General features: G+C 41.9%; 1 protein-coding gene across 3 annotated transcripts; it reads right to left on the bottom strand.

The window, feature by feature from the left end:
• On the bottom strand, positions 1 to 27,776 carry BTBD3 (BTB domain containing 3). Of its 3 annotated transcripts, none has more exons than XM_031675008.2 (5): positions 27,639 to 27,776; positions 5,466 to 5,784; positions 4,883 to 4,973; positions 4,200 to 4,318; positions 1 to 1,155 (listed from the first exon to the last, which is right to left on the bottom strand). In XM_031675008.2, the coding sequence occupies exons 2-5, from the start codon at positions 5,606 to 5,608 to the stop codon at positions 123 to 125; spliced, it is 1,386 nt and encodes a 461-aa protein (XP_031530868.1). In that variant the 5' UTR covers positions 5,609 to 5,784; positions 27,639 to 27,776; the 3' UTR covers positions 1 to 122. The 3 variants fall into 3 exon arrangements, with proteins under 3 accessions (XP_031530868.1, XP_072799921.1, XP_015097345.1); XM_072943820.1 differs by lacking the exon at positions 27,639 to 27,776 and adding an exon at positions 15,208 to 15,291; XM_015241859.3 differs by lacking the exon at positions 27,639 to 27,776 and having other exon boundaries at positions 5,466 to 7,705.

The raw sequence follows: 27,776 nt of genomic DNA on the forward strand, positions 1-27,776 counted from the left end.
TGCCTGCAGCTCCATTCATTATAAATCACCTGTGCTGATCACACACCTGCAGCCGCGCTAAGCATCGAGCAGGCAGGGGGCCCAATGCGACCACAGAGCCCAGGCCACTTCGGAACGTGTCTTCAAGCGTAGAAGATGAGTTCGGGGATCTGCCCGCCCTGCACCCCAGTGCCGTTGGTGCTGTCCGAGGAGCACTGAAACTGGACGGTGACCTTGCCACACTGAACCTCCGTCATGCCCTCCTGACCAAAGTAGCTGAGTTCGTTGCCGTCCAGTATCACGCTGGCCGTGTAGAAGGTGTCCGGCTCGATCTGCACTGGGTACTCAAACCACACGGGGAAGGTGTTGCTGGAGCCGTCCGAGAAGTACTTGCTCAAGTTCTGCCCCAGGACGACACCCTGCCGCTTGAGTTCGATCTTGGCGCTGTACTCGGCCGAGCCGCAGCTGGAGCCGTACAGCCCGAAGCCGGCGATGAACACCCTCTTGTCCACGGCGAACTGGATGCTGTCGCAGCGGCCCCGGTAGCGCCACTGGTTGCTGCGGTAGGCGCACGACTGGAAGCGGTGACAGCGCTGGGGGACCAGGCCCTTGCGGGCTTTGCTGACGAACTGCAGCTCGGGCTTCTTGGCTGCGGTGTACCAGAGGAAGATGTCGTTGGTCTCGTTGAGAGTCAGCACCCCGGACTGCGCGGCGCCGTTGGCAAAGTCGTCCAGGGCCATGGTCGGGATGCGGATCAAGTAAAGCGCCTTCCCGAGGACCTTGCGTTTATTTTCAATGCTCGAGGCTAGGTCTTGCCGCTGGCACTCCACCTCGGCCCAGTTGAGAGCTGCCTCAAAAACCACAATTTCTTTGGCGTTCAGAGTTTCCCTGCGGAGGATGCTTTCCAGTGTCTGGAAGTCGATGTCGCAGAACCCCTCGGACTTAAGGGCTAGCTCGGCCTGGGCGTCGATCACCTCCCAGCAACGCTGGGTCAGGTCTGGCTCCTCGAACAGGCAGCTCTGGGAGAGGAGGACACAGGCGTTCTTGGCGCTCAGGCTGGTCTCCAGGAAATTGACGCAGGCCCTGGCGAGGTGAGGGACGATGTACTTTTTGGCAGCATAAAGAGTGGCCAACACTGTGTCAGCAGCCAAGTCAATTTCGTCACAATAGATATATCTGAAAGAAAGAGCACAGCATGAAAACGGAATTTTCACAAAATGAGCGGGTCCAGCAAGAAAAGATGCAGCTACTTTCAGTTAGTGCCAAGAAAATCATCTGATGTGACAGTCATTACAAAATGATCAGACATGAAGGCAACAAGTGAAATATATTCATGTATTATTAATATTTCAACTCAGCAGAAAGTTTGTATAATTAAAGACATTAACTTCATGTAACCATTGTAGCCTCTGTTTTATAATCTACATTGTGTCTTTTGAAGAAAAAAAAAAAAGATACCAGAACTGTCTGAAAAAGGACTGTCATCGCAGATAGTCAATATTAGGAAAAAGTAGCAAAATCCTATTAAATATACTGTATTATATTTAATTAAAATAATCCCACATATTTTAGGAGAAAAAGTCTCCTTTTCTTACTTAATTTTACTTAAATTTTTTTCTACACATTCAGATAGAAACAAATATCTTTAATACAAGAATGTTAGCAATGACTTGGATTTTCCTTAAACACAAACTGAAACCTGATCTTAAATAAGGTATTTTTTAATAGTTTCAAGTTCAACGGATTTTTAAATATGCGCTCTGATGCTATCTTCAGTTAACTTTACATTGAATCCAATGTAGGCTTTGTATCCGGCTTTTTTTTATACTCTAAATTCTTTCTTCTCCCCCACACATTCCCTTCCACCTTCAGAATTAAAGAATGCATTATTCCCAGATATATTTAATTAAAAGACAAAGTAAGCCAAAATACACACTATTTGTGTACTTCCGTGAAGTAACCCTATTTCAGGAGAAAAGACACTTCTTACTGTTTTGGGGGACAGTGGCAGTCTATAAAGCGATAAATCATCTGCTTCCTTTATTTCCCTATGGTTCCCTAAGAGATGGTCAGTGAGATCTGCACATGGGTGAAAAATACATCCTAATAACATGATTTAAAAATTTTTCTAGCTAAGGTGTTTAGCTACTTGCTGTGAAGTTTTTCTTGGTGGAACACATGTAACGAGAAATCAGCAATGGCTTCTGTAAGACAGTATAGAAATACAAGGGTGGCAATGAGAAAAATGACCACAATCGCAAATGGAACCTGCATTTTTGCTCTCAGGAAGCCCTTACTCTTCTTAGACAGAATAGCGCCAGCTGCCCCTGGCAAGGTGGCAAGGTTGCCCGACAGAACACCTGCAGCAGGGATGCTGCGACCAGAGGACCAGGACCGGGGGGAGGATCTGCAGCACGGTCAGCACTTTGTGGCTCCTACCCTGGGACTGGCCAGTCTTCCCTTGTTCTGGACAAGCCCCTCTGCAGTAGTGCCAGCTACTCACCCACAATGCAGGGAGGAGGAAAACCCGGCCTCTGCTATCCCAGGCGACAGCAGATGGCACCTGCTACACCTCTGATTCCTACCACTTTACGTGGACTGTGTTTGTACTTTAAAAAAATTGTACCAAGATACATTCTAGGCAGCACATTTGTAAGAAAAGATGCTTGTCAAATGATGAACCGAAGGGCTTGGGTGAAAGGGAGCTGCGCTACTCGCACTCAGGTTTCCTCACTGTACCTGCACCTGCAGCAACTCAACACTCCACTTGACCACAGTGGAGCCAAAACGCCCAGCCAGTGCCGGATTTCTACTCTGCAGCACAAGCAGTGTCAGATACACGAGGCTGACTTCACTGGTGCGGAAAAGCACACACAAAACTCCTGCACATAGAATTCGCCTCTGCACCTGTATCTATAAAAGACTACAGAAGTCACAAACGGTCTGTTGGTTCAAAGTGGTGGCTTAGTCAGGGGAAGGTATAGCTCAGTGGGAGAGCATGAGCTTAGCACGCACAAGGACCTGGGTTCAACCCCCAGTGCCTCCATTAGAAAAGCAAATAAATAAAAGTGGTGGATTAGTTTACCTCTTGGTACTTCACATGCTCACTTGCCTTTAAGTTCCCTCCCTCCCACTGTAAAAGTTCTAGCTGGCAGCAAATGGATTCAAAAACTACACTACAAATAAAGAATTAAGCACTTTACAGTTCTTAAACTATCATATGTATTTTTCTGTAGGCAGAAGATAATTATCTATCAACATTTTAACTTGTGGACCCAATGAATAATTTTTTTCAACACTGTATTTATTCCAGTGAATCAAAATCCCTACGGCAGCAGATAACCTTGAGCTCTGATACACGTTGGTGTGCTAGAATACGGATCAACGAAGATCACATAAATTTCGTCTAGACTAGTCACTGGATTCTGACTACACGGTAGCCTGTCACGCTGTCTGGAAACCACACATGTCAAAGAAGCAGATTCTATTTATCTGGTTAACATGCACTGGATTCTGAAAAAGACCCATGACATAGAAAACTATTTTTCTTAATAATATAAATCTTGTAACTTTACATTTCTATATCACCAATTAAAGTTTTCCTGAACACATCCACAGAAAACTATAGAAAACTACTCGTATCTTTCAAAAATTTCTCCTCTACTACAAACTGCAAATACTTCTTATCCTTGAGAAAACAGTATGTGATTTTATACATGTATGTAGTATGCATGTGCGCATAAAGATTGGATAATTGCAACAAATAATAAGTTTTATGTTTGCTGACAGGAGACAGTAACTCCTAGAAAACTTAAAAATCTCCTAACTGGTAGTATTTAAATAAGGTATATAATTTCTGGAATTGTGAAGCAAAAATGTAATTTATGTCTCTTTAAAGACTTTTCCACACACACTGCTTTTAGAACATGCTCTATTAGGTAATGACTACACCAGAAAGTTACTTTTCTTTAATTATAAGTCATTCAACATGAAATCACTGTACGTGCCATTTGCCCCCCAAGGTGTCATTAAAAACGCCTGTTTCAGTCCACAAGCTTCCCGTGGAAAGATCCACAGAGAAATATTTACAGGGTAAGCAGCACCCTCTTTCTACGTCAGTCTCCCTTTTCTGTTACCTGGAACTTAGATTTAACTGTGAAACCAGCAGAGTACCAATACAGCATAAACAAACTCTTTCCAGACATACGCATGGTGCTTACTTCAGCATCGCGAGAAAAGCAGCAGGGTCGACATCTGGTATACGGATTTCATCTTTGTCCTCAGCAAGTTCTCCGTAAAACATTGCATGGAACACAGAGCTCCCAACAGCTAAAACATACTGTGGAGAAATGGAAATCTTATTTCATGCACTAAATTGAAAACAGTTTCAGCAAATCAATCCAAAAAAACAACTCTAAGCCATCAGCTTTAGTGGAGACAGGCACCTAACACCTGCTCTGCTGACAATGTCCAGGTACAGTGGATCTGGCTGTGAAAGTAAAGGACTGATGTTCACACAAACTAGTCCCTCTGCTGTTTATTATCAAGGCTTTAACAGATTCATGCACAGGTTCCCTCGTTACAGAATAAATAACATAAAAGCTTATCTAACTGATTTCTAGGAGAAGGGTAAACATATGACTATCAAACCTATCAAAATGAATTTCCATGACTGAAGAGGTAAGAGGGCATGTTTCTGTGTAAGATATAAAGCTGGGTAGAAGGAGACAAAGAAAAAAATTAAGCGTGGCCAAGGCCCTCTGGAGAGGCTGCGCTTTCTCTGTGATCTGGTAAAACACGCACACCGGCCATCAGCGAGCTGCCCACCCCAAGTTCCTGGCTCATGGAGAGGGTCCCTCTTTGTAAACCTCAGGACTAAACCGGTAATGCAGCTGTTGCTTACTTTGTGTCCTGGCAACCGCTGAGTCCCACCTGGTGGCCCAACCACAAAATGGACATCTGCCATCAAATCATTATTGAACATCACCGCATTTCTATAAACAGAGGCAATTCATTAATTCACAGCAGCCAGCGTTTTAACACCCCCTCCCCAACAGACAAAACCCACAAAAGATGCACAAGCCAAGCAGCAGTTTATTAACTTCAGGGTCAAGCTACAAACAGAGGTTCCCACTACACACCTGTGCTTGTGATCACTGCAGACACACGGGAAGTGACTCAAGCTAAACGGAAAAAGAGTTCCCCAAACTTTTCTTTAGACTAGGGACAAATAAAAGGTTTCTGTCTTCTACAACCCACAGACACAGCCCTGTCACTTAAATGCTGCAGCTTACAAAAACATTTTTATCTAAGAGGAAAACAGCTGTGCTGTTTTGGGAAAGATACAAGGCAGTTTTCCATTACCAATAAAGCTTCTGGGAAAAGAGGAAGCGCAGATTTAAGTTAAAATACAGCACAGGTTGTGCAAAAGCAGAAACTTCAACACAGGAGAACTTTTAAAGCAAGCACGCTGGCCCGGCACTCACCGCTCTCTGATGGTGGGATAAAGACCCTGCCAGTTCGGGGCCGGAATAAGGTTGTTGTTGCTGAGGTTCTGCTGGTGGTACTGCTGGACCGTGGTGCTGCCGGAGGTGGCTGGTTTTTTACGGGGGAATATGTCAGCAGCCATCTTCTTCTTCTTTTTAGTCTTCAAGGTGATTATCTCATAGCAAACCGGGGGCAACTTGCTGCTGCTGCTGCTGCTGCTGCTGCTGCTGCTGCTGCTGCTGCTGCTGCCGCCGCTGCCGCTGCCACTGCTGGGGTTTGTGTTCTTTGAGCTCTTCTTGGACCTGTTCTTTACCGTCTCTGGAAGCATCAAGAAGAAGGTGAGACATTTCATGTTCTTTTCCTTGTCATCTACCATGAGGACAGTAGGTCTCTGTTTATAGCTAGGTCTCCCAAACCGGCGCAAGCTTCAAGGGAAAGAGGCCAGCACGCGCTAAGATGTGGGCAGAAGCCGACCAGCCGACGCTCTGCTTCTTTCCTCAGCCGGGCAAGGTGACCCTTTTACTATGTTGAAATTAGAAACTGGCTTTAAGTTTTATCCAGCACCGGGTCTGTTAAATACATCCCCATCATGATTCCCGTTTCTCTTATTTGCTCATAAAAATAACCCAGTTTCCTAGACCACCTGAAAACGCTACAGTGAGCGAAGATGACAGGCAGAGAGCCGTGGCACTTGCTTCTGAACTAGGTTAGCAAGATGTGCGGGAGCCCGTGAGTCTGCTCAGCCGGCCGAAGTTGTGTGGTGAATGGATCGGAGGAGAGTAGGTATTACAGCCCTGCAGATGGAGTCAGACAGCCAGAGCTCGGAGCCAATAGCTGAAGTCACCAGTCATGATTGGACCAAGCAAAACAGTGACACCTATTGTAACGTGCATAGTTCTGATATTAAAGGAACAGCACTTGCATTCTCTTGGCTACATTTAAATAAGATAAACAAGCTATGAAATACATTTAAAAACAGGAAGAGTTTATGCCCACAGATTTCTCTTCAGGAGACGTGCATTTTTACTCCCTCAGTTAAACAAACAGGATCAGTTAACAAAGGGTAGAGACTGGTATCTACTCTGTTTCTAGTCAAATCTTTATCCTGGCAGCATTTAGTTTCTAGTACCTCAAACAAAATCCTCCATTCTCCCAGTTAAAAGGGATTATTAATAGCAAAACCATATTAATCATATTTATTACAGCTTAATGGGAAAGAATGCGATTTTTCTTTTTCCTTTTTTAGTCTCTTTAAATGCAAGTTATAGTCGAGCGCAAAATAAGAGATGAGGTCATGTGTTCATTCTACCTCCCAGTGTTTTCTAGCTCCTGTAATAATCTTTGACAGGCGTCCCAGATTGCAAAATACTGTTAATTAGACTAAAATGATATCAGTAGGCTTAGCTGCACTGAAATGTAAGACACATTCTGGATGTAAAAATAAGATTCAAATGAGACAAGTCTGTTAATCAGTGTTTAAAGGTTATAATTCACTGAAAATATGTCAGATGGGGGCCCTGGTTCAAGGCTTCAAAATCCAACCCAAATGTTATGGTTACATTCAGTCTTGTCACAATCTTGAACAATATAATCCACAAATTCTAACATAAAAACCAGTAAGGCTGTCTAAAATAACACATTTTCTGATGCTGCCTCACTAAGACGCACAGGTTCTCTCTGCTTTGAATCTGAACAATACTAACTACCATGTGTTTTTCATAGATGTGAGTCCTCCAACGATTTGTAGCTTTGTTGAGTAAGAAGAAACTGGAACACCTGTTGTAGGTGCCACACATGCGTACTCATCTCTGGAGGGACCAGTGAGGGGATGTAGCCACACCGCGAGTACTGGGGGACTCTCGCTGGTTTGAAGGGCAGCAGCCATGTGCCCCCGTCCGACACACCTCCATGACCACAGCCCTGCTCCCTGCACAACATCCATCTGAATGATGCGTTCCTGAGAGAGGATCCAACAAATGGGAGCTTTGACTGTTTTTACAACCAACCACCTACTAAAGACAACACAACTGAAGTCAGACTTTAAATCCCTGGGACCCTGAATCACCAAACTGAACCAAGGAATATCCTCTTTGTTGTCACCGTTATTATTCTTAAAACTGTCTCTGAAGCCACTGCAAGACAGACTGAGTGCAAAGAGAACCATGGTCTTAAGCACAGAACGTTCATCCCCATCTCATACAGACCCTGACGTGCACTTACATATTCCCAGGCACAGGGCTAATACACACAGACACATTTCAAACACATTCTACCACAAAGTGTGTGTGTGTGTGTGTGTGTGAGAGAGAGAGAGAGAGAGAGAGAGAGAGAGAGAGAGAAGCACATGGAGAAAGGCATGAAGAACAAGTGAGTCCCTTTTAGAGCCAACTATTCAGAATATGGTTAAGACCAAAGGATTTCCCTAGTGCTCAAGTGCAGCTGAACTTCTTGACTACCATGCTCTTAGGAAAGGCCCCAGGACAGGGGATCTTTTGACTGGGATTAACCCCCTGCATATTTCTAGAAAACCTAGCATCTGGCTTTTCAGGTCAGAAGTAATCAACTAGAATGGAAGGGAAATGAAGGGTTTTGAGACAGACATACCAGCAGCTGGACAGACAAAACAGAAAAAACATAATAAGCAGACAAGAACTTAGAAGGTTTTGTGGGTTTTACTCATTTTGCATATAGTTCAACACCCTTCACCAAAACACTGCTCTTATACCACTAAAATGAGGGGAAAAGTGCATGTAATCGTTTAAGAAAATGACATAATATTTTTAAAAAGTTCTTTATGAAAGTAAATGTTTCAGTTATTTAGAAAATTAAGTTTTGTGGAAAGATTTGGAAATACTGGCTAAACAACGTGGTGCTAAGCAGAAATCACATAGAGCAACGCTGCAGAGAGGGGCCTCGTTCTCATTCACAGGTGTGGGGACTCATGAGCGCAGCTGTTTTAAAGATACGTTCTTAACTACAAAAAGTAATCCAGTTTGTTAAGAAATAAGAATGCCATTTTAATTTTTGTAGCCAACGTGGGAAGGCAGGAAAACGTTAATAAAATCAAGACTATGAAAACCGTACTATGGCTACCGTGTCTTGTCATGATAATAAGGCAGTTAATACAAGGTCCCTGCTACTGCAAGTGTCGTCCAAGCAGCACAGCAGCCTCTCCTGGGAGCCTGTTAGCAACCCCGGGGTCTCAGCCAGATGCTGGATCAGAATCTGCATTTTAACAAAACCTTCAAAGCAATCTGTACGACGGTCAAATTTGAGAAAACCTCACACAGATGACTAAGGGAATGTTACCAGGTCTTCCTAATAAGCCAGTATCAACATCTAGAGGCATGTTTTATATTCAATTATCAAGCGAATAGACAAATAATTCAAAATAATTTAATTTGGTTTGGGCATAAAACTTAACAACCTTCATGCCTTGTTCTGAAATTCTGATTAGCCCCTAGCTCAAAATTCTATGATTTAGCTGTGTAGACAGCCAAATGATAAGCACCCCCCCCTAATAATTTCAATTCTCTGGAAAAGAAGCTCAAGCCCAGATTATTTTAAAGGGCAATGAGAGAGAAAATTAGTAGGAAAAACAAAGGATTAAAAAATGCCAAATGTGAAACAGATGAATCACTTAATATTTTTAAATAATCTACTTCACAATTCTATTTCAAAAAATTAGCAGTGTGGTAGAGCACAATTAGCAATCAAGTAATTTGGTTCAGTCCTGGCTCAGCCACTACAAACTAAAGAGCGTGTGTTGCGGGGGCGGGTGTCTGAACAAATCATTTAGCCTTTAAAGCTCCTACAAAATGAAGATGTTCATCTAGAATTGATGAGTGTTCCTCGAACTTTACCCTCAATCCATGAATCCACGGTAAGAAATGCATTATGTATTCAGACTCAGTACTAACACACACAAACAAATGGAGAGACAGGTCACAAAACAAAACTTGCGCTTAGCATGTTATGACACACTCTGATACTTTGTCTTACTCTTTTCTATGTTGGCTTTGATACATCCAATTGATTTCATGACCACGGTTTAAATAACACTGGCCTAGACTACTTCCAGGGACTTTAAGGTTTAACATTCCAGGGTTCTTTTCTATCAAGAATCTGGACTAGGGGCCACTAAAGGAGGCAGAAGGCAAGGCTGCATCGACTTAATGGAGCCCATGAAACCCTTCAAATAACACGCAAAACTGCGAGTTTGCAGTTATTTTTCTGGAAAAAGAACCCATAGCTGTCATCTGTCTTTCAGAGTAATCCATGACCCAGAATACAATTACATATGTTATAGAAATCAAAGATTAATTTGAATATTCAAAATATTCATTGCATTTTTTTATTTTCTGCTTTCATTTCTATAGTTTATTTCATTAAACACAAATTACAGCTTCTTCCTCCATCTTGAAATTAAATATAAACAGTCGGAACCCTATCTACTGAATCTGTAACCCAGAAACATCACCAATGGGGTTGAAGAATAAAGGACACCAGCACAGTATCTACTGTCAAATTTCACCTCTAAAATTTCTTTCTGTCTAGATCTCATTTGTTCCTACACATCTTGAATTTTAAAGCTATTACGAGACACGGTTAATCTGCCCTAATAAAATGAACAACAGGTTAAGTCAAAAAGCCTATCAGTCTTATGGAAGTATTCTCAAAACACAACACGCTGATCACACAGTGGGTTGGGTGTTAGGCCTGCAATAGTGAGCGAGCTTAGGAACGAAGCTGAAAAAGTCAGCTAATGATAGTGGGTTTCAGGTAATTTTATAATTGTCAGGAAGTTCAATCACTTTTATCTACTTCCATTCAATTACCAATAACAACAAAATTATAAACAAAATTTAAGCTCACTACTTAGATCATCCTCTTCACCACTGGAAGGTTTGCCAGACACCCTGCCTTTATCTAGTAGAATCTTATTCATTCAGTTCTGGGGTCTTGAGGGAAATTTAGAACTAAAAGGGACTGTAGAAATCATTTAATGCAACTATGTCCTACAGATAAGGCAACTAGGGGTCCAGAAAACTAAAGGATTAGACAAAGTCCTCAGTTGGGTTTGGGCAATCTCTGGACTAAAATGCAGATTTCCTGACTGCTGGCTGAACTGTGTCTGTTCCACTCTAATTTTCACCCAGAGTAATTACTCCACATCTTGATGTGATGCTTTATCTTCATACTTCTAATCTACTTTAAAAGAAAAATACATGTGCAAATTTACAGACGTGAAAACCACAAACATATATATACCCCGAACCCTGCAAGGGGCAACTGCTAGAAGAATGCCAGAGGGACACTTTCTGGAAGGAAACAGGAACTGTACCAGGAAGGAACCCAGGAGCGCAGCGGCGGCGAGGAAGCTAGCTGCTCTAGAACAGAAGAGGCTCTCCAGGTAAAATGAGAGTCAGAGAACCGGCCACTCCTGGTTAACACCAACAGATCCTATGCCAACAACTAGGAGAGCTGGCAACTCTTGCTTAACCTGCTCTAACCCTGCACTCCCTGTCTGGACTTGTATTTGGTTTACTACAAGACACCTAAACAGCTACAGAGGTGAGGGTAACTGAGGTTTAAACAAGGAAGGGTAGACTGAAGAAATGAGAGTCACTTCCAGAGCTTAACAGAGGAGAGATATGTAACCTGATAAATTATGATGGAACAGTGTTTTGGTTTTGCTTATCTTTCTCTTTGATACTGAGCAAAAGTTACGCTTGTGATCTGGGAGGTAAAAGAGATAAGTGACAAAATGTTGGCCGTCCCTAAGGATAGCAGCAGCTGCCGGAAAACAGACTACATGCACGCTGAATTTGGAAATAAAGACGGAGTCAAGCACTGGCAGTACGGTATAGTGAACACAGTAAGAGCCAATAACAAGTGGCCTTAAGGTTAGTCACTTGGCCACCATGAGCCTCATTCTCCTTGTCTGCCAAATGGGGTGATTCTACCCAGCTCATCGCTTTCAGGTTTATTGTGAAGGCAAGGTTACATGTTTGTGAAAGCACCTTGATAAAAAGTTGAAAACACTCTGGAAAGGGAAACTTCCACTATTAGTAACAAATGTACTGAAAGCAGGAAACATTTGTGATACGGTTTTCCAAAACACAAAAACCCAAAGATTAATCTGGCTCCCTGCCTTGTAATCTTCCAGGCTTCAGGGCTACTGGTATTTCATCACTCTGCAGGCGTGCTCCAGCCCCACCAAGCAGGTCCCAGGTTGCTGTGGATCTTGCTCAGATTTTGCAGGTGAGGTTCAGTAAGATGTGTGCGTTGTGATCAGGTCAATGCCTGAAATGTGCACCTGGAACCGGCACTCCAGCCAGGGTGTCCACTGGACCTGGAGACCACCTGCTGGCAGATGCCCTGCTGTACCCACCTCCTGAGAGAGCCACCCAGCAATGTCTACACTAGCAGCTCGATTTGGCCTCTCAAGAACTCAGTTTGAATTCTAGCATCAAGGGTGATGATAGCTAATACGAACAATGGACAAGGCATGCCTCAGTGCTGGCTGAAGGACGGGGCTCACGGGTGAAAGTCGTTTCCTCTTCCCCACACAAAGTTCCAGTTGACCTTAAACTGTACTTTAAATTTGGAAGAAATGTCCAAAGTTAGAATCGACAATTCTCTGAAGGCAGAAACAATGATTCTTTTAAAATTTCATATAGCGTTTAATATGACATTTGATGGTTATAGCTGTGTCTGTAACTTGTTTGGAGTATTAAACTCATATAAATGCTAAATTATTTTCTATCATATGTTAAATGAAGTGATCTTGAAAAAGAACATATAGGATATATCATAGGAGATACTCTAAAGATAGGTATTTAAAAGAATACTACTATGAATTCTTTGTAAAGTTTAAGATACTTTGGTAAACAAGGTAATCAATCGCTAATTTCCATATACTCTGCATGATCTCAAGTTAAGTTTCCTCATATTGACCACATAATCTCTCTTACCTTTCCCAATTCTAGATTTCTAGGATTAAATAATCTGTATTCACTGTATAGCACAGGGAAATATACACAAAATGTTATGATAAATCACAGAGAAAAAAATGTGACAATGAGTGTGTATATGTCCATGTATGACTGAAAAATTGGGCTGAACACTGGAATTTGACACAACACTGTAAAATGATTATGAATCAATAAAAATGTTAAAAAAAATAAAAAAATAAATAAAAATGTTAAATAATCTGTATAATGTTTGGCAGAAACAATGATTTATTTAATATAGTTTCCCTTATATTTTAATACTATGACTATGGCCAATATCTAACTTAAACTTGTAAGTATACATACATGGCATATTTTATTGATTGCAGGATTCCTTTTTTCTCCCCTCCACATTTTAACATCTCTGAAATTGGGTTGTATCTTATAATTAATGGCATTTTGTGAGTATAATGATTAGGTACATAAAATAAAGGCATGTCTTACAACTTACAACTGATGACACCTTACAGCCTGTGAAATAAGGTAAATATATATATATATATATATAAAATTCAGCAGAAAAAAAGGACTCTCTTCTTTAGGTTGGTTAATTATTCCCCTAACCAGGCAAGGTGACAGCTCAGAATTCTGGCTGAACTACATTAGAAAAACTGAGCTTTCATCAAGAAATCATTTGATAAGTATATAATCACAATTCTCAATTGAGACTGCTGCTATGACAACCGATGATATAGTAGAAAGTCTAGATGGAAATTCCAAAATGAGAATTTCCATTGCCAGGACTGGTAAGAGTTCCAGCATTAATACAATGTGTTTCTAATATTTTCCCATGGCACACAGTTATCCATGTACGTGTAACTAATTAAAAGAAGGCTACGATCTCTCTGGGCAATATTTGCTAAAGATATTTTATCCATCAATCAAAAATTTATTAACTTACAATGATGTTATACATTGGTTAAACCTGGAGCTAAATGACTCCTTTGAAATTATTAATAATTTTTAAACAAATAGAATCTATTCTAAAATGTTAGTCTTAAGAGGAAGAAATAAGATCATATTATAATGATCCCATTATATATATGGCTTTCTCCCAGGTACCCGAAAACAATTAATTCAAAGAAAAGTAAAATGAGGGCTCAGGAGGTCTCTTCTGAGAAGGCCTGAAGGGGGGCTCTTGTGACCCAACAGGGGACATTAATCCAAAGGCCCTCTTCGCTTATGTACTTAACCAAAGAATGTCTTCCTCTATGTGGTGAAGTCACCCTTTTCCAACGAGCACATGGAACAGGAAGAAAAAAATCCAGACAACCTTCAAATCATCAGATATTCCGCAATCAGTCTTGATTATTAACAGGGTATCACAAACCAATTTTCCCAACATTCACAAATCAGTGAAAAAGCCCTGCGAGGTAAAACAAGATTCCCAAACGTAAGTCACTCAAGGGAGCTTAGAAACGAGCACTGCTCTCCTTTCCCTCAGCTTCCTACCTCCCCCCAAAACACCTGAAGGGATGATACAAACTATTTTAGATTAAAAATTTTTATCACTGCAAAATGAACAGGATAGTGTTGGTAAATGCCAGGAAAAAACAAACAACAACAACAACAAAAAACAACCTTCCATTCCTATTTTAGCAAAAACACAGAGAAAAGACCAGTTATCAATTCTGTGTTTTGACCATCATTAACACCCATATCCACAAAGACTTCAATTAGTTACTATTTAATAGAACGCCTTCTTTCATTTTTACAATGTATGTGACTAGAGTGAAATATATTTATTTCAAGCAAAAAAACACAAGATCCAAAAATAAGAGCTCCGCTATGCTGGGAGAAACTGCGCCGTGGGAAAACACCGACACGTCTGAAGTCACAAGGCATTTTCACGCCCAAGTTTCTACATACCTTTACTGGAGTGGAGACCAACAAATGAAAATGAAAAAGGCACATACATTTCTAAACTGAGTCACAAAAATATCTTCTAACAAAAAATCCAAGTAGAATTAGAAGCCTGTGACAGAGGGTTATTATGGAAACCAGCTTCTGGCAAAAACTCAAAGTAAAATCTGTTCTAAGTCCAAATAAAAAAATATGTTTTATGCTACTTTTAATCAGCTTTAAAGTCTTCAATTCCCCATGACTGTTGTGAAGGACACAATATAAAGGCACATTGTACTGTAATGTTGGCATAGCCTTAACTATATCAAAACCAAGTCGCATTCAGAGACGGCCACCATTTGCTGCAGAAATAATTACTTGGCACTGATAAAGTTCTCTCTTGTTGCTTCGATCTCTCATGCTGTCGTAATCACAGCAAAAAGTTGAGGCGGTTCTATACACTTTCATTGTATGTGTCAGAACTAAGAAAACAAGGTATTCCCAATGAAAATTCAATTCTAATAATATATCCAGCAAGTTTTTTTTTTAAATTAAGGGCTACTATATAAGTAGGTCAGTACTTGAACTGCCCAGAGTTATAGAATAAAATAATTTAATTGCTCGTAAAATAATGTTCAAAGAAGTCTCACTTAGAAAGTCATGACTATTCACAGAACTTTGTTTTTTAATTTTGGGTTTCCTCAATCTCTGCATCATATAACAATAGGCAGACAGTATTTATGTTAGAGCAAGCAGGTAGCTAAATATGAGCAGAGAAAGGGGGATATGGGCCAAATGGTAGAAAACCAGACATCTTGTGAACCACGGGGGTTCTCGGACAGACCAAGAAAAACAGGATCCTCTGGACTGATAAAAATCATACCTTCTGGGTTGATAAGTGTCCTGGAGGCAAAAGGGTGGGACAAGACAGGAATCTCCACTATCTGAATGTAACCTTTTGATCATTATGACCTCTGTCCAAATGTAACCTTTTGCTTATGATACCACCCCCCCATCAGACTGTAACCTTTGTTCATTATGACCTCATCCAACTTCCCAATCAAGACTAAATAAGGACAAAAAAAATCCCTCCTCCCCACCTGGGAAGGTGGGGCTGCAATGAAGATCAAGAAAGATGACCCTTAACCCCTCCTCGCCAATGAATATTCTGCCCAATCACAGCCATATAACCAGCTTGCCAAGGAAACTCGGGGCAGCTACTCACCTGGGTCTGCCCGGTCTTTCCCCGAGAGCATACTATCTATCCCTTAACAAATCCTTGCTTTGCTTTCTTGAGCTCCATGTCTCGTTTCTGAATTCTTTCTGTGACAAGACAAGAACCTTTCGCCGACAACATTATTGTGTGTACCTTAAGTATAATGAGCAGAATCAAAGTATTCAAGTCAAAATTTATTTTCAAAAAGTGAGAATTCAATTGTTACTACTTCATTTATTTATTTACTTATTTATTTTTATTACACAGAGAAGCAGTCATTTACCACAGTCAAGAACTGCATGGACTCATACAAGACCCATGGCAGTGATGACTACTGGAACCAAACCATGGAAGAGCTGACGGTCTCTGAGAATGGTGATCAAAACTTACACGAGTCAGGTCTCTGTATACCTGTCTTACTAGCCAGCTGCAGGGATGCCATGATCCACTGACAGTTCAGTACAGGAGACCTGGCTGACATCAGTATTTGTTTAATGTTAACACTCTCTTACAAAATTTAAAATATGGCATCAAAAGGAAATTAAAAGGGATATTTTAAGTGGCAGGTGGCCAAGTCGTAACCATCCACTCTGTGCTGGTTTGGTAAGAGGCTCCACGTGAAACAAGGATGGTCTCTCCTGCTGCATCGGCATGCCAGGACTGCAGACCAAGCACCTACCCAGAAAGAAAGAGAAGAAATCCTGCCTCACCTTTCTCAGTGAGAGGAAGCCACATAGCTTACAGTGCATTCTGCATCTCCATGACCTGCCTCCGAGCTGTGACTTGTCCTCTTCATTCACCCACCTTCCGAACAAGACTATTCCCCAACTGCAAATGAACCCACTGCTTCCTGCCATCCTCACTGCCCTTTCTTCCCTGCAACCCACCTGTCAGAGTCTATCCACCCTTCATAATGCAGTCCAGACACCTCAACAGGGAGGACTTCCCGGTGCTTCCAGACTCTCAGTGTCGGTGCCGCACTCTCTCACATCCCATCTCGGCTTAGGTGGTCTGATGAGATGAGTTCTCTGAGCAGCATCTCTAGACCTCCCAACAAGAGCTAAGAGTGTCACACCTGGCTTTCAACCATCACATAACAGGAAGGATCAACCTCAGCACTTCCAAGTCCATTTGGAGTGCAACTGGTCCTGTGCTAAATGGTCTGAGACCCAGGGCTGTGAGGTTTCCAGCTGTCTGAGATGCAGGTTTACACAAGGTACAGTGGTAGAGAACCCAGACAGCTGTTAAATGTGCCCTGAGGCTCTCCTGAACATGTCTAAGCACAAATGCGGTTTTATCACATCACATTCATCTTGCAGCTAGTGCAACTGAAAATACTAAAGCTCGACTTAAAGCAAGTCTCCACATGTACTCAGAGCAAGGCTTTGCTTCATTAGAAGTCTAAAACTTCATGTAATATAGACAGTCACGTACTCAGAAGTGTGGATTAATGAAGAGCAAGGCTCAGTTACCAGGACAAAGCTGCCTTTATCAACTAGTCTCATTTCAGGGTCTGGCATATTTATTTATAACACCAGTAGAGAATTTTAGTGATTTAATGAACTAGAAAGGATTTTCAGCAATTCACATGAAAGGAGGAAAGCAGTCATACGAAAAACCTTAAAAAATGGATAATTAAAAAGACTTTTATATGTGGCTTTGAAATGTGTTTCGTCTGTACTTAATACTGAATGGATGAATTTCCACTATATTAGACATAGCCCATCTTCAAAGTTATAAAATAGGCTTGTGTGTACAGGGCTGAGTATGGAACAGTCTAGAAACTCATGCCTACCCTGCAAACAAACCACACTGCTAGGGATGGGCAACGTCACCTTTCAAATTACCTCTGAGCACAAGCAAAACCAGGAAAATGCACTTAACATCAGTGCGTTTCGGTGGCACACTTTACTAAGGACTGGAGTGCGAAGTAATCGCACTTTTAATTTTTTCCTCAAAAATAAATAATTCTCAACTTCAGTCTATATATTATCTTACAATACTGGAGCCAGAATAAATGGAAATGGTCATTTCAATAGTGGAAAAGCTGAATATAATAGCCATGCCTTGAAAGTCTCTCGTTGGGCTGGTGCATTTATGAAAGGAAACTTACCGCCAGCAATGATTTTAAAAATCATTAGTAGGATTGGTAATGTAAACAAACTATCATAAAATAATGGCTTGAATTGTGTGTTGGAAAAAAATATAACTTGAATTTTTAAGTAACAAGTTCAACTGGTTATAAAAGTGTATTTTCTGGAAAGTGGGATGAAGTAAACACATCGCTTTGCGTCTGTTGGTTAAAGTGTGTGTAACTTTAAAGTATTAGTCATTTAAACAGTTGCAAACTGCGTTGGTTCAGAAAGTCTGAAGTAGCTGCAGTGACTGAGGCCCTCTGAAACCTCTCAGTGACATCCGGCAGTGGTCATGCATAACCAAAAGCCCCATGGGAGGAGCCATCTGCTCCAAACAGAAAAGGGAGCTTCAAACTTATAAAGACTGGTTCACAGCCAGACTCCTTTTCACTACTGAAACTGCTGGTTCCTTAGCTTCGAATGGTCACTCCAGCGCATTCTAAGTGGCCAAAGGGCACATCACTGAAGGACCTGTCCAGTGGCCTTGCCTTCCCCAGGCCTCCCCAGTCACACCTGCGGGGCTGGAGGATGCAGGAACAGTGATGAAATGGCTTGTGTGAATGCAGATGAGCTACCGTGCACTCCTTCACCATAATCAATGATTCACAGGGATCTCTAGAAGATGCAGCAATAAAAACGGTGGATTTTATTAAACTTCAACCCTCAAGTACACATTTTCTTAATATTCTGTGTGATGAAATGGAAGTATGCTTAAGGCATTTCTGATGAAAATGAAAACAGAACGGTTGCCTCGGAAAAAGAAAAAATACTTGTGCAACTGTTTGTGTCAGAGCCTTTCAAGGAGAAAGTAGGTAGTAACGTAACCCAGAATTTCATGGGCTGATCCCACAGGTCCCAAAGAAATACTTGGTGACTAACTAGGGAATTAAATTAACAAGGAAACCCACTAATTCCCATAAGGAAGTTCTACAGCATTTACTGAAATGTGCGCTGAAGTCCTCTGGGGGCAGGAGCAGAGGTGCCTGCCTGTGCATATCAACAGCTGGGGCCAGCTTCTGGCACCGTTAGGTCCTGAGGCCACGGGAGGGGTGAAGAAGAAACCAGGGGAAGGGCCAAAACAGGCTGGGAGGCACCTCTGCCAGGAGTGTCTTACACGGGAGCAGGGGAAGGGCTGGGTGAGAGGTGGTGACAGCTTCAACAGCTGTTTGGAGCCTGAACCTGCATCTGGAGCAGGAGGTGCTTCTGGGCAGCTTCTCACCAGCTTTAACGTTGACAGTAAGATTATTTTAACAAGAGAGACCTGCTGTAACCCTAATTAAGAATGTTATCATTTTCTAGACTTCCTAGGAATGTAGCTCCCTCTCCAATAAGCCCCCAACAACACATCTAAATGTGGTGTGACTGCTACGCTCAACCTTCCATTACATGGTCCATGCACAAAACGAGAACAGGTGGCAGTCTAGACGTAAGCCCTGTCTTCGCACAGATCTCATGTGTAACAGCTGAAGGCCAAAAAGCAGTCCCTCACTACAGAGTAGGTTCGTCCGCTAGTGCTGGGCAGGTGAGATCGCCACTTCCAAAACCCTGGATAAATATAAGAAAAGGTGGCAATTAAAAAAAAAAAATTCACGAAGAAAACAAAATACATAGGTCCCCACTCCAGCTGTAGAACTATAAAAACAAGCTGCTTTTTCCAACTGGGATATCCATTAATAGCCTAAACTAAGGACTGTTTTGCAATTCAGCAGCAGAAAGGCAGTCAATGCTTTCCACTCTGCCTTGGCCAATCGTACTGACTGTTTAGGGTTCAAAATAAATTGTAATAGTGATATTTCTTAAAGACTGAATCCTCACAATTACAAAACCAAGATACAATCCGAGCTTCAAAGACAAGGCAAATTCATCAGGTAGATGCATTCAGAACAGTGGTGCTAGTGGTGCTTGCAAAACTTTATTTCCAACATGTATAGCAACTGTGGCTAACATGTTTATACCCTCTGAATATGGGACCTCCCTTGCTCATATACTATTACAGAAAAACTAAATAGATTAAAAAAATAAGGAACTGCACATGTTTTAAGAAAAAAATAAAAACTGAGGAAAATGTTCACATTTTGTGTTCAGGTTACTGGTACTGGGTGGTATCGGGTTTATGCATTTCTGGAGATACAGAGATCATGATTCTGTTTTATTATCTATTCTTTCGCTGCCTATACAATCTCTAAAATAACCATATTTTTCTTGCACACAATTCCACTAATTTGCACAGCAATTACAACAATACAAAGCATACAAGTATTTCTTGCTCTATCAAAAGAGGAGAAGTCTGATGTTTTTCAGACACAAGTTCTCAAATTTGAAGGTCACAAAATGAGTCTCTAGAAACTGTAAGCAAAACTTCAAAATGACTGCTGTAATGATTGCTGCAGGGATGGCTGCAATGCACGCCTGTCTGGGAAACTGAAGGCAAAGGACTGAGATCCTTTCATTTTGTGGATTTAATATCATGTTCAGGTATGTGCTTCTCTGTGGCTCTGAACGACTTCAAAATCACCTTATAAAATAACTTATTTCAGCTAGAACCTCAGAGGGAGAAGAGTTTAAAGGGGATATGAGAAATGGGGAGATGTCCTGAACGGCAAGAAGGTATAAAAGGAAAAACTAAGTGATCGCATCCACTTTCACAGACTGGTTAAGGAACAAATACAGCAACAGTACATCACTGATACCAGGGAGCTCAGGCACCCTGTGTCTGGAAATGTTCCCAAGGCGAGGCCACTGCCCGCCCTTGGTTAAAGACTGAAATCCAAAGAAAGCAGGTTCTAGAATTCAACTCACATCATTCAGATGTGAATCGAGGCAGCTGGCTAGGCTTTCTGATACTTAGGTGACCTGTTCCTACACAGTGGCACAGCTCAGCACTTTACAGTTTCCTACTGAATCCTCATAACCACTCTCTGTATTATAATACCCATTATAAATTATACATGTCCTGCAACTTCTCTCTTGCTGGTGAGATGCTAAATCATCAATGCTGGATCCATAGATGCCAAAGGACTACACTGCTTTATGAGACATTCATTGGGGAAAAAAAAAAAAAGAGAGAAGGCAGACTATATTCATTCATTCAAAAAACACTTACTGACCATCTTCTATGTTCCAGACACTTGGGACACATTCAAGAACAGATATAAAATAGTTGCCCACATTGTCTAGCAGGGATGGGGAAAGAGACAAATCACCAAAAATAAACAAACAAGTAAATAAGTAAGTCACATAGTAATTTAGAAGAAAGATTCAGGGCAAGATTTGTGATTGTAAAGAGAGTAGACATCACTGACAAGGTGCTCGTTTAGTGAAGACTTGAAGGAGGTGAGGGAGTTGGCCACGAATATATCTGGGGAGAAAATATTACAGGCACAGGGAAAACCCAGTACAAAGACCTAGAAGTGGGAGAACATGCCTGGGGTGCTCTGGGATCAGCAAGGAGGTGAGGATGGCTGGAATGAAGAGCACGAGGGGGAAAGGAGTTGGGAGGAGGTCAGGGTTCCTGGTAACCGGACTGTGTTGGGCCTCTGAATCATTATGAGGAATCTGACTTTTACTCTGAGCAACATGAAAAGCCACTGGAGGGTTTTAAGCATATCAGACCTATGTTTCAAAAAGATCACTCTGGGCTGTTATGCTGATAACATCACAGGGAAGGAGAAAGGAGAGGCCACAGCAACCATGCAGGCAACAGGTGCTGGAGACTAGGACGAAGGTGCTCACTCGCAGAGGCGGGAAAAGGGCCGAGCTCCTGGGTTTATCTGGAAGACATCTGTATGACTCGGGATGCATTTTGAAGATAAAGGAGCAGGATCTGCTGACAGCCTGAATGTAAAGTGCAAGAGAAAGAGAAGAGTCAGGGTGATTCCAAGCTTTTTGGATTGAATAACCTGAAAAAATGGAGCTACCCCCACCAAAGTGGTGCAGGGTACAGGGAGAGCAGGTTTAGAGAGGAAGATGAGAAATTCTACTTTAGCCCTGTTAAAACTGAGGCACCTTTTAAAAATGACTGAAAAGTCAGTAGGAAAAGCAGGAGACTGTGCTGTCCTCAAAATCAAATGAAAAAAGTCAAATTAAAAAAGAGGGAATGATCAACTGTACCAAATGCTGCCAACAGATAAAAATGAGGACTAATTGTTGGATTTAGCAATTTATAATTTTCTTTTGAAAAAGTCCTGGTCACCGTACCCCACCTGAGAAGATGTGAATATGCACTGAATATGATGTTATCTTTCAATTTTGTCATGAATTGAATTTATTTTTCTAAAGAATTATTCAAAAGGAAGGATTTACTCCACTTTAGTACTTGGGACTCAAGTCACCAGATTTACTAAAAAATACCAATAATAAGCTGTACCTGCTAACAGTAATTCGCTAATACTCAATTCCTATCCCTTAGAAAAAATAAAAATACCTCTAGGTAAATTGGAAACAAAAGGATAGATTATCTTTGTCCTTATGAGGAATTATGATAAACCAAAAGCCAATACTGTACTACTGTTTTTCCTATTAAAGAACAACATTAGTTAGCACCTTATTGCCATTACTATTTGGTAATGTTTCAGAGCTATTTTATAGTGTTCCAGAATGCTAACACTAGTGCAGCCTGCCATAAAACCAAAATACGAGGCATAATTATTAGAAAGAAAGAGTCACAAGCGTCATTGTACACACTGATTATATAAACTGCAAAGCCCTTAGAATAAGACCCAGCTATGAAATAAAGATACGTAAGTCAACAACCATCTTATGCCAACAATAGCCACTTTGAGGACTCCATCAGGACAGCAACAAAAACAAAACTACCTGAGAAGAACCCTAATAAGAAATATTAGGACCTACATAAAGATTAAACAGACAAACACATCTCTGCTAAGAGGCAGAAGGTCTGCATAACTTTTCATGTGTCTTAACAGAAACACTGACTACACTACATGTACATGACAGTCCCTGCCAAAGGACCAAAATAACTGGATACTTCTTAGTTTTAAGCATTCATCTGCAGTCTTCCAGGTTAAGATGGGAAGTTTAACAAAACATTCAAGCACATCCTCTCTCTAAACTCCACAAAAATGGCAGTAAAGAGATCCTTCCAGAAGATACAGACCCAAGGATTTAAAGAACTGTAGTGGAAATTACAACAAAATCATGAAGCAGATGGGACAAGCACCAACTTAGCAGACCTAAGAGTGAAGCACTATGCTACCAGAGGGGAAAGCTGAGCAGCACACCAGTGTGCTCCAAAACTGGAGGGGAAAGGGCGACGGGCTGAAATAAGGTTGGCACAGGCTGTCTGAAAAGCCCTACCTCCCTGGATGCCCCTCCCACCTCCTCACTGTGGAGCCCTAGCCCACAGTCCCCGAGTCCAGCAAGACTGGAAATCGATTCTTAGGAGAGTAGATAAAGGTTAAGTCTTTGGATTGTGAGAACACCAGAACCTTTGCCAAAGCACCTCCATATAAAGGAGATGCTAAGACTCCAGCCCGATGCCTCCTGAACACCAGTGGCCACACCCTTTCCTCCGCCCTGGGTACCAGAGGAAGACCATTCTCTGACAGCCCAAGAGGAAAAGACCTTACACATGGCCCCAGTGAAAAACTCAGAAGAAACCCTTAACAATCAAAAGGCTGCCAAGCAGAAGGGAGATCAAGGGGACTGGCGGTTGTGCAGTGAGCATAGGGGATAACTTATTTTACAGTTTATGTGCATGTGTTAGTTTAAAGAGAAAGATAATAAGATGATAATCTTTATCTGAAAGGACAGCTGAATAATGGCCTTTTAAAGAATAGTGTGACTTGCTCCACCAGATATTTCTATGTATTCTAAATGTACAGTTAAAAAGATTTAGCACTGATTAAGGTTAGAGATCAATGATAGATGCCTAAGTCTTAAAACACAATCAGACTCAAAAGCTAGTCAAGATCTTTAAATACAACAAAAGAAAGAAAGACCACAACCCAATGAGGAGAGGATGGACTATTTAACAAAGAACTGGCTAGCTCAGGAGGAAGAGGTGCTGAAGGCAATTCATATCCACACACTAAGATACAATTAAATGTAAAAATGTAATAGCTTTTCCAAAATTTTTGTTTCATTTATCTCACCTCTGGCCTTTCCAAACATAAATAATTACAAGGATAAGTCATAAAGGACAAGAAACAGCTGACTACATAAAAGTGAAAAAATCTTGTTGTTTGGAAATTTGTTTGGAAATTGCCATAAAGTAAAATAAAAAAGACAAATAATGAGCTGTGGAGAAAAAAATTGCTACAAACATGGTAAATGCATAGTACTCTTTATATTAGACAGATATTTTAAGTCATCTTTGAAAATCATCGATTAAGAATAAATTGGCAAAGTACCTGAATGGACAACTCTCAAAACATAAACAAAAAGCAAATTGCTAATTTCACTAGTTAGAAATAGACATTAAAATAAGAGCACATGTTAACAGAAAATTAGGAAAGATTAAACACTGGAGTGTGACACTATGGGAAGACCATTCAGCATGTAAGGGAATCAATGTGCCTTGGCATAAGCAATCTGGCAACACGCCTCAAGAGTCATAAAAGAGTTCACCTCTGCCCCAGGAATTGTGCTATAAATCTGGCCTGAGAAAGTCAGAGAGTGAGACTTTCAGACAAGGGCATTTACCCCAGCTCTGCCTGTGTGTCTACTATGACTTTCTGAGCCTATCCCCTCTCGCAGACTCTGATGAAGACCTTTCTTTACTTGGTTCACTCCATCACTCCAAGACTCTATGTTGCAGGCACAATTATTACCCTCATTCTATGGATAAAGGAAACACAATCAAATAATTAGGTACTTAAGGTCACTTAGATTAGAAGTGCCCAAGCTAGGATGTGCAACCAGAGTTTAATATCGTATTCCCAAACACTAAACATGGAAATACGTTAAACAAGAGAAAATCAGTTTAATAAACTTTGGCATATCCATCATTAAGAATCTTATTTTCAAAGAAGATTTAAGAGCATAGGAAATGTCTGTGATACATTATGTGAAGGGCAATATTTAAAACTACAAATGAAATTAAAATGCCAATTTTGCTTAAAAGTATATCTCTGCAGACAAATAAAAAACAAATGGAAGCACATTATCCCACGAACAGTTACTTATTTCTGTATGACATCACTGTGATTTTAATTTTTTTAATTTTGGGGGGGATAATTCTCAAAATGTCTACAACCTAGATAACTCCTTTTTATTTTAAAATGTTAAAAACCATAGAAACAATAGTAATTTTAAACTGCAGTTACTTAGAAGGTCTCAATTTTTAAACATGTGGTAAAAGATTAGGTGAAAGGTTACTGTCTTCGCTCACAGCATTACTGTTGAACTATAAGGTCCATCTAATGAAAGGATTTTCTATTATTATTCTTTTCTCGATGAAATGGGGGAAATTAGCCTTACAGAATTTGCTTGGATAGTCCAGGTTCTGAAATTTAACTAGTACATAACACAAGAGTAGATAGACAGAACCTCTTCAATTCCCAATACATGCTGGGAATCACTGTACTACTTACTATAAGCATTCTGGACTGACTGAATTCTGACTATTATTTACTCAATAAAGGTTAAAAGGTTTCAAAAAACAAAAAGCCTGGAGACACATAAATATGTCTATATGTACTATTTTGTTTGGAACAGTTTTAAGAGCTCTTTGCAAGGTAATCTGGAATTAGATGGCTACAGAGTACCTGTTTGGAGCATAAAAGAATGAACATTAAAAAAAAATTATCTTTGGATGTGTGTGTGTTGGGGAAGAAAAGGAGTGGGCGGGGGAGTCTGTAGACAAACTGCCTTCCCTTTGTTATTTTAAAGTATAACATTACAAGTGGTTTAACTTTTTGTAAAGAATCATGGCAAAGCACTTTCTAGGAATGAAAAAACTTACAAACTGACAGTGTCATTTTTTGGCCACAAATTGCCATAGGGTTTTTGTATGGATATAGGATTATATTTCATTTTTTAAATTTCTTAAATATGTCTTCGGACTTTAGAAAAATGATGCGCACAATTCTTAGATTCATGTGCCCCAAAGGAAAAAAAAATTAAAGTTGTTTCCACCTCTTTTGGGACTTTGTTAGACAAGTTCTCGGTGCAAAGATTGGTAAAGAACAAATATTCAGGGGAGAACAGTATGGCTGCTAGCATTATCACCCATACAACTGCATTAATAAATAATTAAGCAATTACTTATAAAGAAAAAGTGGAATTGCATGAGCTCACCCTTACCTGAGCTGAAGCCAAGAACTGAAAAGAGTGATTTAAAATCTTTAGAAAAGGAAGAGTCCTATTCAGAAATCCAAAGGTAGACCCGCCCACTTCCCCGGGAAGACCCGTTGCTATGGGAACCCGCAGTAACCCCTCAGATTTAGTACATTTCTGAGGGAGGGGGATCCTCCCATAGGCTGGGGGTAGGGTTAAAAGAGGGCAGCTGGGAGAGGGCGAGGAGAGGGAGGCTAGAGTGGGTTAAAAGATCAAACTCCCTGGCTGCTGCAGGAGTCAGGGAAGGTGGGCTTACTACTAAGAAATTCAATACATCCAACAGAAATTCAAAATACTAGTTAGAACAACGTTCTGGACGCTAGAGTTGGATTATATAGTTCAGTTAAAGTTTGAACTATTAGAGACGCTTCCCTCCCTCCCCGGGGAGGGGGGTGGGTGGGGAACAAACCACTCTTTGTGAGTTCCTACCGACGAAATACGAAGCTAGTTTCATCTCATCAGTTACAAACTTAATGCTACTTCGCAAAAAGAAAAGCTTGACTTTCTTAGATTAAACCAGTGGTTCCCAACTCTGCTGAACGTTGCAATCGCCGAGGGTACTTTAAAATAATTGTGTTTTAATTGATCTGAGGTGAAATTTTGAGTATAGAGTTTTAAAACTCTCCAGTGATTGTTACGTGCAGCCAATTTTGAGAACTACAGCATTCCAAGATTTGGCAATGTGACGAGGTGGATTTAAACCCAAAAAAAGTAAGAAAGAAAGAAAAGAAACTAGAAAGGACACAATTATCTCCCTTTGTCTTTTTATGACTAATAATAGAAATTAGCTGGCTTTGTCCAAGCACACACAGGACAATAGGTTTCTTGATAAATAGGAATCCCCAGCAAGCCCTAACAATACTTTCTTTGAAATAAAAAGACAGGGCAGTATAAGCCTTTTCTTCCCAAGAGAGCAAACATCCTTCTTACCAAAACACCAAACTTACACATCTATTTTAAGAGTGAATGGGCCAGGAATGCCGCTCAGAACTTGGAGGATGAGCTCCAGGACCAGAAGGAAAGTGAACCGACAGAAGCCCACTTATCATTCGCGGGGGTCCTGGGGCGACCTGGGGCGACCAGGGCCAGGCAAGGCCGGGGTGTCGGTTCCCGGAGCCCCCAGTACGGGTCCTGTCTCCAGACCCCGCAGGCAGCGCCTCAGTAAAGTTACTTGGGGGAAGTTTGCTCCGGTTTCCAACCAAGCCGCCTCACCGGGCGAGGGGCGCGGCCCCCACCACCTGCTCGGCGCCGAGGCTCCCCGGCCGCGCCCCCGTCCTGGACCTTGGCCACCCCGGAGGTCGCGCACTCGGCCGGTGCCCGTACGGCCCGCAGGTATTCCGGGGGGCTCGCCTCGCCCTCCCCGGGGTCCACGGCTGCAGCTGGCCCTGCACCCCCGGCCGGGGCGCCAGGACCCCAGCTCGGGCCCCGCACTGTCCCGCCTGGAGCCCCTCGGGAAGCCCACCCGCCCGGCCAGCGCCTCTCGAGCCCGGGCGGGTGATGCCTGCCCCCCCACGTCCCCCGGTCAGACACCGATCGGCGGCCCGTCCCGACCCAGACGCGCTCGGCCCCTCCGGCCCGAGTCCGGGAGCGTGCCCCTGGCCCAGAGGTCCGACGCTGCGCACGCGCGGAGGCGCCCGCACGCTCTCCCGCGGCGCCCTCACTCACCGCCCGCGGTCCTCGTCCCCTCCGGCGCCGCCGCCGCTTGCGCCGCTCGCCACTCGCTGCCCCGGCCCGGTGCCCGCTCCTCAGGCCCCAGCCTGGGCACTCGGGGATCCAGCGCCCGGCGGGCTCAGCGGGCACCCG

The sequence above is a fragment of the Vicugna pacos genome, chromosome 19 (assembly GCF_048564905.1).
Source record: "Vicugna pacos chromosome 19, VicPac4, whole genome shotgun sequence".
NCBI lineage: Eukaryota > Metazoa > Chordata > Mammalia > Artiodactyla > Camelidae > Vicugna > Vicugna pacos.

Excerpts from the sequence above, each read along its gene's own strand:
- BTBD3 (XM_015241859.3), bottom strand. The coding sequence starts at position 5,842 with ATGGTAGATGACAAGGAAAAGAACATGAAATGTCTCACCTTCTTCTTG. Across the intron at positions 4,974-5,465 it reads TATCCCACCATCAGAGAGCG|AAATGCGGTGATGTTCAATA; the intron begins GTGAGTGCCGGG and ends CTCTGTTTATAG. Across the intron at positions 1,156-4,199 it reads GCTTTTCTCGCGATGCTGAA|ATATATCTATTGTGACGAAA; the intron begins GTAAGCACCATG and ends TCTTTCTTTCAG.